We start from the raw sequence: 16,732 nt of genomic DNA on the forward strand, positions 1-16,732 counted from the left end.
AAATTGTTAATAAATAGACTTTTCCAATCATCTCAGAGTTCGTTTTGGTTTTGACAGGTCTTAAAACACCGCAGAGTTAAAATAGATTTTGACTCACCAATAGGTTGTCTGTAAGGATGGCAGACATGGATGTCAAATGGCCTGTGCGTGGTGTTAACCAGGGCCTCACGTCCAGAGCCGTCATATTTGTTTCCCTTCTCCACTGTGCGTGTGTTCCAGTCAGTCCAGTAAACAGTGTCCTCGAACACAGTCAGGGCAAAGGGATGAGCCAAATTACCATCATATACTGTGTGTCTATGCTGGCCATCCAAGTCTGAGTACCTGCAAAAAGACATTACAAGTCCATTTATTGCAGTTTTATGGGTGAAAACATAAACATGAGCGAGCTACAAGCCAACATGATTCTCTCTGTATTCTCTTATCTAGAATATTATTTTACTGAGGTGATAATTATTGTCACCAATACAAGGGTGGAAGAGAGCAACCCTTCAAGAAATAAGTTACTTGCTACAACAAAAAGGAGGAAATGCCTGCATGTTCCATGTTCATTGCTTTACTAAAAAAAATAAATAAATTAAAAGGCTCACTGCATTTAAGAATGTGACATACTTACTCAATGTAATTGAGATGGGCATCAGACCAGTAGAGCTTGTCATTAGTGTAGTCTATTGTGACCCCATTAGGCCACTCTATCTTAGTGGTGATAATGGCAGCTTTGTTGGTTCCGTCCATTCCAACACGACCGATAAAAGCTTTGTCTCCCCAGTCTGTCCAGTAAACAAACCTAACAGGGACATAGTCAGCAACTTTAGATCACACACTGTCAAAATACATTTGAAAAAAAAGAAGATGTGAGGTAAAAAAAAAAAAAAAGTTTCTCACATTTTCTTTTAAGTAAAACAGGCTTTGTTTTAAAGTTTTATACTTGGGTAAGATGTAACAACAGCTTCTTGGCTTTTCTAAAGCATGCCTGATCCTGGTAAAAATAGACATGTTCCTGAAAAATGTTGTAAGGGAGGGACTGAGTTTATCAACCCATATATGTAGATCAGATTTCTGACAAACAAGCATCTGTTTGTGTCTTGTTTCTTCTGTAATCTGTAATATCTCTTGATTTGAATTGCCCATTGATTGGATAGTCAAAGAACAGGAAGTATAAACAAATAAGAATATCTTACATCGACATCAAACAATAGCTTTCATTTTAAAGTATATAGTAAAAAAATAGCACAATGTTCTATAGTTTCACCATATTAAGAAGTTACAGACTTTCTTCTACTTACCCATATTTTGGATGCAACACAATTGCCCTGGGATTTTCAAAGCAGAAACTGTTGTTGGCATCAACACAGTGTTCAGCCAGTTTCTTTACAAAGCGACCGTCCAGTTCAGAGACTTTGAGACAATCCAGGAAGCTGTCCACCCAGTAGAGCTTCCTGGCTACCCAGTCAACTGCAAGACCTTCCCCATGCAGCACTCCATTGACCACCACTTCTCTGTTACTGCCATTGAAGGACATCCTCTCTATCACTCTGCGACTAACGTCGATCCAGTACAGATACTTATCGACTCGATCAAAGTCCAGGGCCACCACACTGGTCAGGCCCTGCAGGATCAGAGAGTAGGCCTGCCCGTCTATGGACAGGTTTCGAAGGTAATAACGGTTGCTGAAGATGAGGTAGGGTGAGATGTTGCTATTCTGACGACAGCTGTGTCCATCCGGCTCTCGGAGGAATCCTGGCGCGCACTTACACACATACGAGCCCACAGTGTTTTCACACACCTGGCTGCACACACTGGGGGTCTCTGCACACTCGTTCACGTCATCACACGTTTTGCTGTCGGACATGAGGCGGTAACCCGGTCGACAGGTGCAGATGAAACTAGTGGGTGTATCAGTGCAGTTGTGATCACAGTTGTGGGTGGATGGATCTGTGCATTCATTGATTCCTAAAAGTAGAGAAGCACATCAGAAAAAGATTAGATTCAATTTTACTGCCATAAAACAAGTCACAAGTATGGAGGCAGGTAAGTGATGTAAGATGCAGATAAATATTAAATCTTTATATATATATATATATATATATATATATATATATATATATATATATATATATATATGTTTATATATATATATATAAATAAATAAAAAGGGATCAGATTTATGTAACGAGGCATCTTATTATAGGTATACTGTATATCTATAGACACAACAGTGAAGGTGTATAAGTACATATACGCATAATAGCAGAAAAGCAATTAATGTTATTGGAAAAGATCATTTAATCTTGTCAGACCAACATATTTCAAAAGAACTGAGTGTATAAACTGTTTTCTTTCATTTGTTTATTTATTTCAGTGTCTACAGGTATCAAACACTTATATTTAATGCATTTTAAGACATTCACTAAACCAAATTCCAGTATTAGTATGTATATGGTCTTGTACTAAGGTGGGCTTTATGTATTTTTGTGTTTTCAGAGCGAGTTTGTTAAATCTTCCCAACTGGTACTAAGTGAAAGTATCACATAAAAAGACAGTACTAAATTCAGTGGCTTTGTAACAGAAATGTAAACTTCATAAAGAAGAGCCTGACCCACACTGACAAGAAGGAACCTAAAACATTGATAAATAAATGGAGTAATATTTAATTCTACTTAATTAGGAATAACTTTTAAGATCTAATATCAATAAAACTGAAGACTTTATAACACGCCACCACCCGGTAACATCACTTGTTACTTTACTGCAAATAAACACACCATTGTTTAACTTGATTACAAACTCCCTGAAAGCTGCTCACTGTAGCTTTACACATATTTATTTATTATAACTTAAATGTGTCTTGATAAAATCAATCAACACATGCAAATTCAGCATTTTATAGATGACACTATGTTCAGATATCTTTGCTGACTTTAAAGCAGTTCTTTGACATCTCCCCTAGAGGGAGTGCTGTACGCCCCAGCTGGAGGCAGGTTGCTGCAGATAAACACTCAGGCCACTGGAAGGTCACGGTGATGTTTTATTTACAACACTACCACTTGTATATTTTTGAAAACCCACTCACCACATCCCTTCTCGTCGCTGTTGTCGGAGCAGTCGTCATTCCTGTCGCACACCCGGTGCAGAGGTATACAGTGTCCATTGTCACATCTGAACTGTCCAGGAGGGCAGGTAGGTGGAGGCGTGTGGCACATGTGCTCCAGCTCGTCAGACTCATCGCCACAGTCATTGTCTCCATCACAGACGAAGTCATGTGACACGCAGCGGCCGTTCTGACAGGTGAACTGGTGCTGTTGACAGGGCTGGTAGGTGCAGCCCTGCTCATCACTGCTGTCCCCGCAGTCATTACGCCGATCACATCTGCATTTAGAAGACAGGACACAAAAACTGTCTCACACATAGTGAAAAAAAGGACAACATTTTATCATGTTTTAGCAGTAGGTCTGGGCACTAAACTCATACTTTTATAACATCGATGAGACACTATCAAGTATTGAATGTCATGTTTGATACTGAATTTCAGTCTCTACAGAGTAAATCTCATAATTGTCAATACACACAGCTTTTATTCATTTTTTATTTATTGATATTATATTGGACAACTTCAGTTTGTGGCAAATAGGTTAATTTCTATATTGCAAAAAAGCAAAAGTAATGAAATGTAACACTAAAGAGCTGAAACAGACACCTTAAATTGAACTACATTGTAGTAAATGGGTTTATATTATTATTTATATTATATTATTACAGCTTTTTCCTGTGTAAAAATGCTAACGAGCTGAAAAGTAAGAAATCAGAGTCTTTTTTCTAACCTGTATGAGCTACGTATGCAGAGACCATTGCTGCACGCGAACTCATTGACACCGCAGGATCTACGTGTGCAGTTCTGATGCTCGTCTAAAGCATCTGCACAGTCTGAATCCCCATCGCACACCCAGTCACGAGGGATGCACTTCCTCTGAGGTGGTTGGTTGTTCACACAGGTAAACTCGGAATTTGAGCATGTGCGATTTGCTGGAGAAAAATAAAAACATATACAGGAGCAGTTAAAGTCAGAGTGATGATACTTCAGTGTCGATCTGAATTTTTGGCAATCCAAACATTCCGAACTGTATTTCAAAAAGATGAAGCAGAGACTATTTCATTGAATGTGATTCGACCACATTGTTTGAAGTGAGTCTCCTACAGAGGCTCAGGCGGTGCTGAAGTCTTTAGCTTCAGGCATCTTATTGTTGGAGCACACATTGGTGAGACATAGGAGCCTTGATCCACCCTGAGCCAGGAAGCCAGAGAAAGGAGACACGCACAAAGTAACGAGTGAGGCAGGAGAAATCAGGAATGTAAACTCCTTGGAGAGAAGACCTTCTACAGGAGACTGAGATGCTACACTGCCAGCCAGTGTCTCCCCCTCCCCAGCACTATGTATCCTAATCCATCAGCTTCCCAAATAACACAAGGCTGTGCCAAAAGAGGCAAAGTGAAGTGATGGGGAACGAGAGGATGTCCTACGAGGGGAAGAGATATGAACTGGAACGAAGCATGAAAGGTAAATTTAGTCATTAGACAGTCAAATAGCTGAAAGACTGGATTACCCTTTCCTGCACAATGTTCTCTTAAAACCATAATATTTGCAAAAATTAGTCTAAATCAAGTGTTTTTGGTCTACTTTTCACACTACAAAGACAAAATTACTACATGGTTGTCTGAATAATTAATAAACACAAAACCACTGTTGTGTAATATCCACTACTGGTACATTTTAGATGGAGTTTTCCTTAGTCATTCATATATTAGCTTTATGGAAAGAGGCTTTTGGACACTAAGAAAATAACTTGAATAACAATAAAACAAACTATACACTATATACAGTAGTACTATGTAACATACTATAACATTAAAAGTACATACTTATGATTAATGCTGTGATTAAGCTGTTATAAACACCTGACTGTAATATATGTATCTCACTAAATAATCCAATTTGGCACAATTAAGCCTTTTTTGGAGAAGTAATCCCCACTCAGTTTTCCAATAATTAATGCGTGAAAGGGTTAATAGATATTGGAAAGAGTGAGCAACTAAAAGGGGCGCACATCCTTCTTATCCTTTTTCAATATATACAGCACAGTACAGTAGAAAGAAAAAGGGGAAGTAACAAATTTGAGGAAGCATACCACAGTTGTGCCTCTCATCTTCATCACTCATGTCACCACAGTCATTGTCTCCATCACAGATCCAGGATGAAGCAATGCACCTGCCATCATCACAGCGGAACTGATCTGGGTTGCAGGTTCTGGCCAGAGTGGCTGCAGACACATGAATACAAACACATGATTCTGTAAGTGTGACACTGCAAGAAATTGAATTTTGCCAACTCATTATCATTGCACATAAATAATAATCCTTCGCTTTTAATTACAGGTAGCCCAATTTCAATTATTACTAGTGGTCAAAGAGAACAGCAGCTAATATGATTTAATTATTTAATTATTATGATTTAATTTATTATTAAGTAAAATTTTTATGTCAAATTTTACAGTAACTTCTACAAATCTTGCTTTAAACTGTAAAATCAAAGAAAGAAAACACAACTTAATCATATTTCAGCAGTATAATTTGTCAGTTTTTAAACTAAACAGGAGGGAATATACTTGTGACATGATGTAGTGCAGTGAAAAGGACCTTCCTCATGACGCTAAATGCTAACGCCTCAGAGCCAAAAAATACAGATAATATACAAATAACTGTAAAATGGTGAATATCAGATTGGAATTCCTTTTTTGTAATTGCCAATTATCTCAGGTACTTCCCCCACTTTTTGTAGACCAATAGGCAGGGCACAATAACACACTGGCAGAGCTTTCAAAATAGTCATGGCAACTCTGCATTCCCATGCATGGTGAGCTATCTAAACAAAAGCCAAACTGAGGCTCTGTAACCCCTGGTGGACAAAGGGAGGGGGAGGTGCTGTTTGTCAGAGGACACTGAGGGGCGTCACCACAGAGGAATGCAGCACACAATAGGAGGCCTGACTGACCACATCGTCAACAAAGAGATACACCACTGACTCACACTCTGCGCTACATCACTCACAGCTCCCTCGCACCAGCTCACAGATGCAGAGAGGCGGACAGTCGCACACACACAATGACCAAGCAGCTGATAGTAGGGGCTGAGGGTGGGGTGGGGGAGTGGGGGGGGGCACATAAACACAAAGCCAACAGGCCCATTCTCGGGGTGAGAGAGTTGTGGGGCACTCACTGCAGGAGTGGGGTTCATCAGAGCCGTCGGCACAGTCAGCTCCTCCGTCACAGTACCAGTGGGCGGGGATGCAACGGCCACTGGAGCAACGGAACTCACTCTGGGAACATGTGGACGCAGCTACATAGAAAGTGACAAATAACAGTAGATGTTTTAGAGTAACCTTAGCATGCAGATGACAGAGAAGGACAAAAATGTACAGTTTTAGTGCGTGGTTTGCTGCATTTTCCACTTTATTTACCTTGCAACATATCAAAGTAAGAGGTACAGTTACCGCATGAATGCACAGATGCTACTTGTAATATTTACAGTGACTCCATTTCCAAAGGATTCTATGTGCATCCTATGAAAATGTGCACAAATAAAAAGGTCAATTAAAGTTGAAATTACATTAGATAAGTTGCATAACTAATATAACAACCACTGTTGGAAGACATATTCATCTTGTATGCGAAGGTATAAGCAGTAATACTACACTGTGCAAGTACTGCAAAGTACGTAAAAGTTTAAAAAAAAGAAAAGTTCAGTAAAGCTACTATTATTATTATTATTATTATTATTATTATTATTATTATTATTATTGTTACTTTGATGTTTTTGGCTTCATTTTACAATTGCATTACTGTGTATGTCACATTCATTAAGGCTAAGTTGATTATAGCTACTTAGTTATTTACTACTAATTACTGTCAGGTAGTTTAATCTACAGCAATTCATCATAATTTACAAGATCATATATTTGTCCTGTGAGAAATACGGATCTCTAAAAAATCAGCTCATCCTGAGTTCAGAAGAATTTGATTCCCAGCTTTGTGACAATTCCATTTTCCAGCAACAGTGTTTTTACAGAGTTTATTCAGCTTACGAAGGAGTAAAATGTTTAATTTAGTACATGAGGCAACCCTTAATCCTTCAGTTTATCACAAATATTTGTAGATATATGGATTTAACTGCATAGGAAGGAAAATTGCTGAAGCAGGCAGACAAATGTGGCGGAGTAAAAAGTACAGTTTTCTCCTGAGGTGTAGAGGAATAAAGGTATGAAAATGCATAAAATAGAAATATTCAAGTAAGACCAAGTACCTCAGTTTTGTACTTAAGTTCAATACATGAGTAAAAGTACTACAACTTCTAATAGAGAATATTAATTAGGAAATAAAAAACCTACAATGTCTACTACGAGGGCTTACCACAGTGTGTAGGGCTCTCATCACTCATATCCCCACAGTCGTTATCGCCATCACACAAGTAGGATCGAGGGATACAGATGTTGGTAGACTGGCACTTAGTGTGTTCTGGCTGGCAGGTTCTCTCCGCTGGAAAAAAATAAAAATAAGAGAGAACACAACTATTAGCACTGAATACACAGATAAACAATAACTTCTGTTAAATTACTATGACACATTGACTCACGGCAGTTTTGCTCATCTGTGGTGCCGTTGTCATAGCAGTTGTTGATGCCATTGCACACATAGTCCTTGGCAATACAGCGGCCGTTGTTGCAGGTAAACTCCGTGTTGGGGTCACAGGGTCTGAACAGACAGCCCTCCTCGTCGCTGTTGTCTCCACAGTCGTCGTAGTGGTCACAGCGGTAGTGATAGGGCACGCAGCGGCCGTTGCCACATGTGAACACTGTCGGGTCACAGGTGTGGAAGGCTGCCAATCACAATGAATGACAGGTCAGTGTTTGGCCGCTTGAGAGATTGACATACACATGCGTTTGAAGCTCATTTTACCTGACAAGCTAATAAAAGATGAGAGCACCTGAGGGACTGCATGCAGAGATACAACAAGATTGATTCATTGGTTAGTGTAAAGTTAGTTTAGTACAAAGCTACGGATATTTAATCATACAATGCAAGCATACACACCTATGTAGCTGAACTCAGATTTGGGTCCTTTGAAAAGAAATGCATTGCAGTGAAAAAAAAGTGTTAGTAGAGACAAAAGAAAAGAGAAGACAGAAGGCTACACTTTACAGCTCAGTAATAATATAGTAATAGCACAGTAATAGTTTGATAATAAGGAGGTAATGCTTATGTTTTTTAATTAGACATAGAATTAATTTCATGGTAATATCGTATTAAAACAAACATTGAGATAATAACAGGTTTAAATTTTTTGGACAGAATATTATAATATTATTACAGTTAGTTTTTCCTGTATTATAATCTTTGTTTTTGCCCCCTTTTATGTTGTAACACATTTCAGTTAAATCTGACCCAAATATGACAAATATTATTAATTACGACATCTTTATTATCACATTAATTATTGCCATGTTATTACCAAGCAGTAATGTAACATAGTACTGGAAAAAAAGTGATAGATGTTAAGGGGGATACTAGGGGATTAAGGATTCCACATAGACCATAAAACTAAATATCATCAGTGACATTTTAGAAGCAGTTAATTTAAAATAGGAAGCAAAGGAAAAAGGAAGAAAATGAGTTTAAGCTAACTGAATTTAATGACACCATACCACAAACTCTCTCCAACTCATCACTGCCATCTCCACAGTCATTGTCATTATCACATTTCCACTGGGCACGAATACAGCGGCCATTCATACAGGTAAACTGTCCTGGTTGGCAGCGAGTCCCATTATCAGGTATGCAGTGCTTGTTGTCAGCCAGGTACCAGCGGCCCTCGGATGGACACTGGCACTCAGCTCCACTGGGTCCTGACAGGATAAAATTTCACAGAATGATATCCAGTTAAAGCATTAAAGAAATGCAATGCTGCAAACAGAGTAAGAGCATAGACCTTGATGTAAAACTGGATGTACCTGGTGTACAGATGTGACTGCAGCCCCCGTTGAACTGCTGGCAGGGACTGTCACACTGCTGCTGTTTGCTTTTGGCAAGAACGTGGATATCCATCGGTCGAGATGGAAGGTTCTGAATCATGACCCTCTGGTTGGAGCCGTCATGCTTGTTGGCTTGGTAAATGCTACGTGTGTTCCAGTCGGTCCAGTAGATGAACTGGCCAAACATGGTCATGGCAAAAGGGTAGATGGCAGTGCTGACGATGACTTCGCGATTGGACCCAGTCAGAGAAGAACGCTCAATCTTCTGCCTGAACAATATGATAATGACAGAAGGGAGGTTGGTATAGGAAACTAACACTAAAAGCAGCAGCTAAGAAATGTATTTACTATCTTGAGTAAAATTAAAATCTGAGTTACAATCTCAGAAACAACCCAACACAAAATAACTGATATTGAACTTCAAATGAGGGAAAAATCTGCTTTTTTAAATGTTCCACTTAATTTGCACCGTGGTTGCTGTACCATTTTAAGTAGCAGTTCTTTAAAAAACATGATAAAATTAATAAAATAATTTTGGTTACACTTTCTTTTAAGGTCCACATATTCACAGTTATCTCATTCATACACTTTTAGTGCCATGTTGTCTGTGTATTAGTCCAAATTGTATTATGTAAGGTTTATTGTGCATGTCTATATTGTACAGCAACTAGACTACCAACAGTTTCCCCCAATAATCTCCTATTTGGTCAACTACTACGGAATTATTTATGACATCACCTCACTTCAGGGTTGGAAAGACTTAATTTTTGGTTAAAGTTATTTAGATTCCAATAACATGTGCTATTAAGATACCTTCTTTACTCAGAATAGTCAAAGGATTCTTAAGGGATGAGTTGTTGTCTAACATGGTCAGATAATGTTTGCCATTTATAAATGCTTTATACTAAGCAAATATGATACTAAAATAATATAAAGAGTTGTGTAACAAAGTTTTATAATGTTTGTAAATCATATTTGATGTCATAAATTCTTTCATCATACTCTTTTCAGCTTCTATAAATTAAGGCTTTTCTCATACAAAACCTGACTAATATTGGTCAATTTTCAAAATAAAAAGAAAACTACACATGCTCTCGTAACAACTTACATCAGAAGACAGAAGAAACTGGAGAGGAACAACACAATATCATAGACAAATGTATTTTGCAAAAGAGATATTTTTCAGGGCTTACAAGCTAGCGTCTGCCCAGTACAGCCTCTCTTCTTCATAGTCCAGGGTCAGTCCATTCGGCCACACTAGACTAGAGTTCACAATGTCCATTCTGAAGTTTCCCCCTAATGTGGCACGTTCAATCTTTGCATGAGTTCCCCAGTCTGTCCAATACATGTATCTGAGCAAAAAGGAAGAAGTAAGTTATAAGTCCCATCATCAATCTAATGAAGATAGAGAGTATGTCCTGAGTTAGTCTTACCCCCTGCAAGGATCCAACATGATGGCCCTTGGCCTGGATACATGGGCAATAATAGTCCTCTGTGAGCCATCCACAGACATGGAGCTGATGCTCTGGTTGACATAGTCACTGTAGTAAATTCTTCTGTTTATCCAGTCAAAAGCAATGCCATCAGGAGCACTAAGATCTGTCAAAACAGGGACAACACAATACTGAGGTGTTAAAATCAAAGCTTCCCACAGATGTATAAAAATGTTTTAATGAGAATGTTAAGTTTACTAGAGATACTCCAATCTACTTTTTTCAGTTCTGATCCAATTTCTGTATCTGAATTTGGATATCTGCCATGTTCTTTCATGTGGCGCTTTTGCAGATGCTTAACTGTTGCAACACTACTTCTATTCTTTCAAATATTGGCTGTTACACTCATTTCAAGTTGATGTCTTGCTTTTTTGTGCCCTGACAGTAAAATGCATCCAAATTAAAAACATTTTGAGTAAGCCTTTTGTTAGTTGCAGACTACCACATTTCATTAGGATGGGTTTATGGTCCAGTGCAGGCTCTATTTGTCCAACTCACAGTGTACTGGGAGCATAAAAACCTCTCTTTATATAGTAATTAATTAATGCATTTACATAACAGTATTTTGCTAAGGCCTTAATATGTGATGTCAGTCCAATATGTCCAGTGAGTGAATAATTGTCATCACATACTTTTTATATTGAATCAGATTTGAGCCAACTCTTATGGTTACCTGAAGCCACCTCTACAGGAGCTGATGCGGGAGAAGTGAGACTGATGTAGCTGATCTTGCTTGATCCTGCACCCAAATTCTGTGTGAAGTAGATCCTCCTGTCTTCTATATCAAAATCCAGCGCCACTGAAGTTCGTGGTACATTGACCACAGGAAAGGGCAGCGCATGGTCCTCAGGATCAAGGCGTAAGCTGCGCACTGTGCTCTCAGTGGTGTAAACAAGATAATCATCCCTTGATACTACACAATCCTTGTTATCATCTGCAAGATTTCCAAAAGCACAGCTGCACTTCTTATTCTGTTGACCTGATTCAGAACCTGGTAGGCCAAAGCAGAAGTGGGCACAGCCGCCATTGTCCTCCATGCAGGGGTTGAAGTTCAGCTCCTGGGCACTGGTGGGCTGGGTATGCTGGTCAAAAACAGTAACGTCCCTCAGCATGTTGATGTTGTCTCTGATGACAGCAGGCTGTTCTGTGCTGCCTGGCTCTTTGCTTGCTTGGAAAACCTTCTTCAGGTTCCTGTCCACCCAAATGATACTACTCTCAAACACCTTGATGGCATACGGAGTTGGGTAGCGGCTGCCGTACCTGACTATCTCAGTCTCTCCTCCATTAGGGTTGACCCGAGCAATCATATCCAGTGAATCATCTACCCAGTACACGTAGCCAGTTTGCCAGTCCAGGGCTAGACCTCTTGGAGTGATAATCCCTGATGACACTAAAATCGTGCGGTTGGTTCCATCCAAGAGTGCTCTCTCAATTTTGGGATTTTGACCATAATCAGCCCAGAATAAATATCTGTTTCTGGGGTCCACAACAATGTGGCGAGGCATGTCCACCTGGGTCTTCAAAAGCACCCTGCGGAAAGTGGTGTTGAGACGGAGCACCTCCACATATGTCTCAGTCAGGAAGGCATTGGTGAAGTACAGGTTACCTGAGGACACAGACCAGTCACACTATAAACTTGAACTAAGCAAACTAACTGTGAGTTAACATGATTGGGCTTTCTTAACCGAACTTCTTTCCTTCCTATGGCTATTTAAAGAAAAAAATCTCATCTCATCTGTGTGATAAGCAACTATATCCTTTACAATACAATATGTATTTAAACAGCATAATAATTGAATGAACATAGAAGCAAACCTGCAGCCCAATCCACAGCTATGCCTCGTATACCGTTGCGTCCTATTCCAGATGTTACTACGCTACGTAATCCTGAACCATCTGGCTTGATCCGTCTGACCCCGTTCTGCACAGCCACAGTGCTGCTAAAGTCACACCAGTAGATGAACCCAGACGCCATATGTACATCAACATGTAAGGCATTACGACCTGCAATAGAGAGCATTAAGAAAAGGATTGTTACTTCAGATATACAATAGATATTAAAACTTGTTCATGAATTCATCTTTGTCCACTCTCTTAATCTTTGTGCTTACATCTACTCTGTATTTTAGAGATGCTACCAGAATATATGATTATATCATGTGCTGATTCTGTTGATTATATCAAATCATTTTTAATCTCAGTAAGTAATACAATACACCATAGAAAAAGAATTAATTTACAACTAAATGCATCAAAAAATAAATAAAAAGGCTTAGATTTTACATAATAAATAAAAGACATACATGAATACATCATAAAATACAGACTTAAATTCCATCGGTAATGCATAAAACATTGTCAAATCATAATAAAATACCTATTTAAAATGCAATTAAAATAATAAAAATGACAAATTATAAAAGTGGGTTTTAAAATAATTCAAGTGATTCTTTAAGCTTGACATCAATGGGCAATGAGTTCCACAGCCTTGGGGCAGAAACTGATAATGATCATGTCCCCTATGAGATATAAAACATTCAGTGAATCTGTCCTGATTAAAAAGAGGTTAAAATAGAAATAAATAAAAAGCATTTGACTGACCTCTGCCAGCCACAGGAACCATGGCCTCGGAGTGGTCTGAACCCTCCAGACTAAAGCCTTTGATAGCAGACAGAGTGGAGATGACCACATACGACTGGTAGGGAGCACAGGTCCTGTTGTCTGCACTGAGTTTAAAACCTGTGGCACATGCACAGGTGAACAGACCCTGTGGCCGGGGCAGGCACAGCTGCTCACATGTCCCCATGTTATCGCTGCAACCATTTGAGGTTCCTGCAGAGGCTGAGTTTGAAGAACACAGAGGTCAAAAAAGCAAAATGGCAGCGTGTTTTAGATGATGTAAAGATGATGACAGATGGTGTTACTTACTCTCTCTGTGATGTATTTTCAAAACTCTTAGTCCAGACACATTGTCTCGCATCACAATCCTGTTGGCGCCCGTGGACTTGTCCACACGCTCAATGACCTCAAAGTCCCGGTCAGTGAAGTAGAGGTAGTTCTCAAAGACAGCCACACCCCAGGGATGAGAGAGGCCTGTTACTATGGTGATGCGGTTTGTCCCATCTGGATCACCGCGCTCGATCTGTGAAGATCAATTACCAGACAGACAACGAAATTCAGTGCTTCAATTTAGAACAGTTAAAGTTTAGTGTTAATGTACATAATAGAACTGGAACATTATGCACAAAGTATAATCATTGTGAGTCAACAAAGTGAAGACACACCATGCCAGTGCTCGTGACAGCCCAGTACAGCTTGTTCTCTTTGATGTCCACAGTAAGAAACTCAATGTGATCAAGGTTATTGGTAAACAGGGTGACAGGGTTTAAGCCATCCATGTCTGCAGATGCCACTTTGGCAGGGATGCCGCTCTCTGTTCCCTGGTCTGTCCAGTAGAGTTTGCTAAAAAGAAAGAAAAAAACAAAGTTAGTGTTTACTGCAGTTTACAGTTGTAATTCACAGAGATGGTTACTTATTTGTTTTGGAAGCTTTTATTAAAAAGATCAAAATCACACACATTATCATGGTAGGTGGTAAGGTGGTTTAAAATGTAACTTGAGTAAGAAAAAAGGACATGCATATTAAAGAATAAAAAAAACATTTAAACAACCTCCTTTTGTAAGTATATTTTCAAACAAAGATCAGCAATATTTTACAACACTTAAGAGAAAACTGCAAATTGAAACTCTAGGACAGACAGGTAATTAATCAAACCATAGACCTCAAACTCAATAACAAATGGCAGTCTTGTCTAAATAAATCAAACTCATAAGGATGACTAGATGACTAAAAAAGGTGTTTCTTGGTTTTTGGTTGTGCTGAATTGTGTGTTGCTGAGGTTTCAAGGTGCAGCGTGGTATTCAGTAACACTGGTTGAACTCTCAAGAGGCAGAGCAGATGGCGATGAGGAGACTGTTAGGGCTCAGTAGCTGTGGGGATGAGTGGCCGTGCCAGGACTGTGTTAAATGGGGCTTACCCACGTGCTGGGTCCACTGCGATGCCAACAGGACTGCCAGCGCCAGTTGGAGAGCCGTTATTTGTGATTAGAGTTTTTCGGTACTGTACCTCCCCTCTCAACTTCAAAACCTGGCCAAGCACAAACACAAACATATCTAATTATTGCATAGTTGTACAGAAACACTTGTACTTAACTCCCTGCCTCTCTTTGTGATTAAAAATGAATGGTTGAGATATCACCTTGATAACTCAGTGTTAACTGGCAGAAAACTACTGGTCTTGAAAAATATTCGTCTTACTTCAATAGACTGTGTAGCTGGATTGGTGTAGTACAGGTTCTCTGTGATCCAGTCCAAGGCCAGACCAACAGGGGAGCCAAGAATGGCTGCAGGGGCAAACTCCGTCCTGTTCGTACCATCTGATTTCACTCTGTGAATCTCACCCTGTGGACAAAAGTGAATGGCTCAACCATTACTGCTGAATGTGAGCTTGGATTTACATGAACTTTATTTATTCAGATAGTGTTTTGGATTTATAGTATTTATTGTATTTTGTGTATCTTTTTAGTCATAATTTAAAAGATCTTTTTCTAATTTTCCTTGGAGGAATTGTATTGTAATTGACATTTACACTTTCCATGCACTTTTATTCCAACTAAAAAATACTAATCCACATTAAGTGTCCTGTCTAAAAGAAGCAACATAGTTAAGTAGGTTTAATCAGAATCAACCCTTACATACAAATATTAGAGCTGCAATGATTTTTTTAAAATAGATTATTAGCTGCCAACTGTAAAATTGAGCAGTTTGTGTTATTTTTAAGAAAAAATGTGAAGGTCGTTACATTTGAATGTTCTTTCCTCTTCGGTAAATGTAAACTGAATAGCTTTGGTTTGTGGACCAAACAAGATATTTGAGGATGTCATCTTGAGCTTTGGGAAATACTGATGGACATTGTCACAATTTTGTGACATTATTTAGATTAAACAAGTAACAGATTCATCAGGGAAATAACAGATTAATCAGTAATGAAAATAATAATATATAATCCAAAAAAAACACCCCAAAAAACAGGTGTATTTGGCAAATATAAAAGTCTTAAATATCAACTTAGTGTCTCTGTTCCATGTGAGTTTACTATTGCATATCTATTAAATATCTGTGGAGACAGGCACTAACATACCGGGTGCTCCACCCAATAAACAGTCTGCTCTCTGTCATCAAAGTCAACGTCATAGCCGTTTTGAAGACCAGCGACAGGGACCATGGCATCATTGCTTTTGTCCTCTGGATTCAAGGAAATGCCGTAGATGATGCTGTCTCTGACAACAATCAGGAAAGGATCCTCAACTACAAATAAAAAAGATGAATGAGAAATGGTCAACACTGTCTAAAAACAAAAAGCAAAATAATTTGACAGAGTAATCCTATCCAGGAAATTAGCATTACTGAAAATTACACAACAGATCAGTATGTAATTCTGAAACAAAGCTAAGAAGGCAGGCTTCCTGAATGTGGTGTTAGCTTATAGTAATCCAATACTCAAAGTTTCATTGGATGATATCGAGTGCAAAATAGAGACCCAAACCTAACGGGCCTTAATCTATAGAAAGGATTGACTGGTGAAAGTTCATTCCACAATCTGATTTGCATTGTCATCAAAGATTAGCATCAATGAATGGTTGTGGGGCATTTTCATTCTTGGATAATCGTTGGCCTCGGGGGGAACTGTGTTCTGCTTGGCTTGAATGGGCTGAAACCTGAGATGAGTTAAGCTGTTGACCTAAAGGGGACTCCTTGGACTTTGAATTAAAGGTCCCTTGTTTTCTTAAGACCTTGAAAGACACGCTTATGATTCTTATTATTTATGACTGGAATACCTGTTTACAAGAAGCTCTAAATGGGAGACTGTTGACAACTACCTGGATCGATGTTTAATGTGAGTAATGTGTTTTCAAATGTGATACAGTCGTCCAGTATTGAGATGGTGGTAAATAAACCATGAAAGAACAACCATTTCTACAATAACAGGGTTCATAAGACCAAGACACCTAAGACAAATAAGTTATGAGTACATCTACTTATCAGCTGCATCTGACCTGACTTCCTTTTTCATCAGACTGAGTGATGAGTGTTTTTGCTCACTT

The 16,732-nt window shown here is 38.9% G+C and overlaps 1 protein-coding gene across 1 annotated transcript in view; it reads right to left on the reverse strand.

Annotated features, from left to right (window-relative positions):
• Positions 1 to 16,732, reverse strand: part of lrp2a (low density lipoprotein receptor-related protein 2a) — a 63,330-nt gene that overhangs the window by 24,105 nt on the left and 22,493 nt on the right. Inside the window, 23 exon segments of the mRNA XM_030125145.1 lie at positions 98 to 321; positions 614 to 784; positions 1,284 to 1,950; positions 3,071 to 3,366; positions 3,819 to 4,020; positions 5,181 to 5,312; positions 6,268 to 6,387; positions 7,458 to 7,583; positions 7,681 to 7,923; positions 8,004 to 8,039; positions 8,139 to 8,165; positions 8,750 to 8,950; positions 9,056 to 9,345; positions 10,270 to 10,428; positions 10,510 to 10,675; positions 11,243 to 12,175; positions 12,385 to 12,573; positions 13,171 to 13,410; positions 13,498 to 13,711; positions 13,854 to 14,031; positions 14,606 to 14,715; positions 14,886 to 15,029; positions 15,769 to 15,935. Of these exon segments, the coding sequence (XP_029981005.1) occupies positions 98 to 321; positions 614 to 784; positions 1,284 to 1,950; positions 3,071 to 3,366; positions 3,819 to 4,020; positions 5,181 to 5,312; positions 6,268 to 6,387; positions 7,458 to 7,583; positions 7,681 to 7,923; positions 8,004 to 8,039; positions 8,139 to 8,165; positions 8,750 to 8,950; positions 9,056 to 9,345; positions 10,270 to 10,428; positions 10,510 to 10,675; positions 11,243 to 12,175; positions 12,385 to 12,573; positions 13,171 to 13,410; positions 13,498 to 13,711; positions 13,854 to 14,031; positions 14,606 to 14,715; positions 14,886 to 15,029; positions 15,769 to 15,935 (5,235 nt within the window).

This window comes from Sphaeramia orbicularis, chromosome 21, assembly GCF_902148855.1.
Source record: "Sphaeramia orbicularis chromosome 21, fSphaOr1.1, whole genome shotgun sequence".
Lineage (NCBI taxonomy): Eukaryota > Metazoa > Chordata > Actinopteri > Kurtiformes > Apogonidae > Sphaeramia > Sphaeramia orbicularis.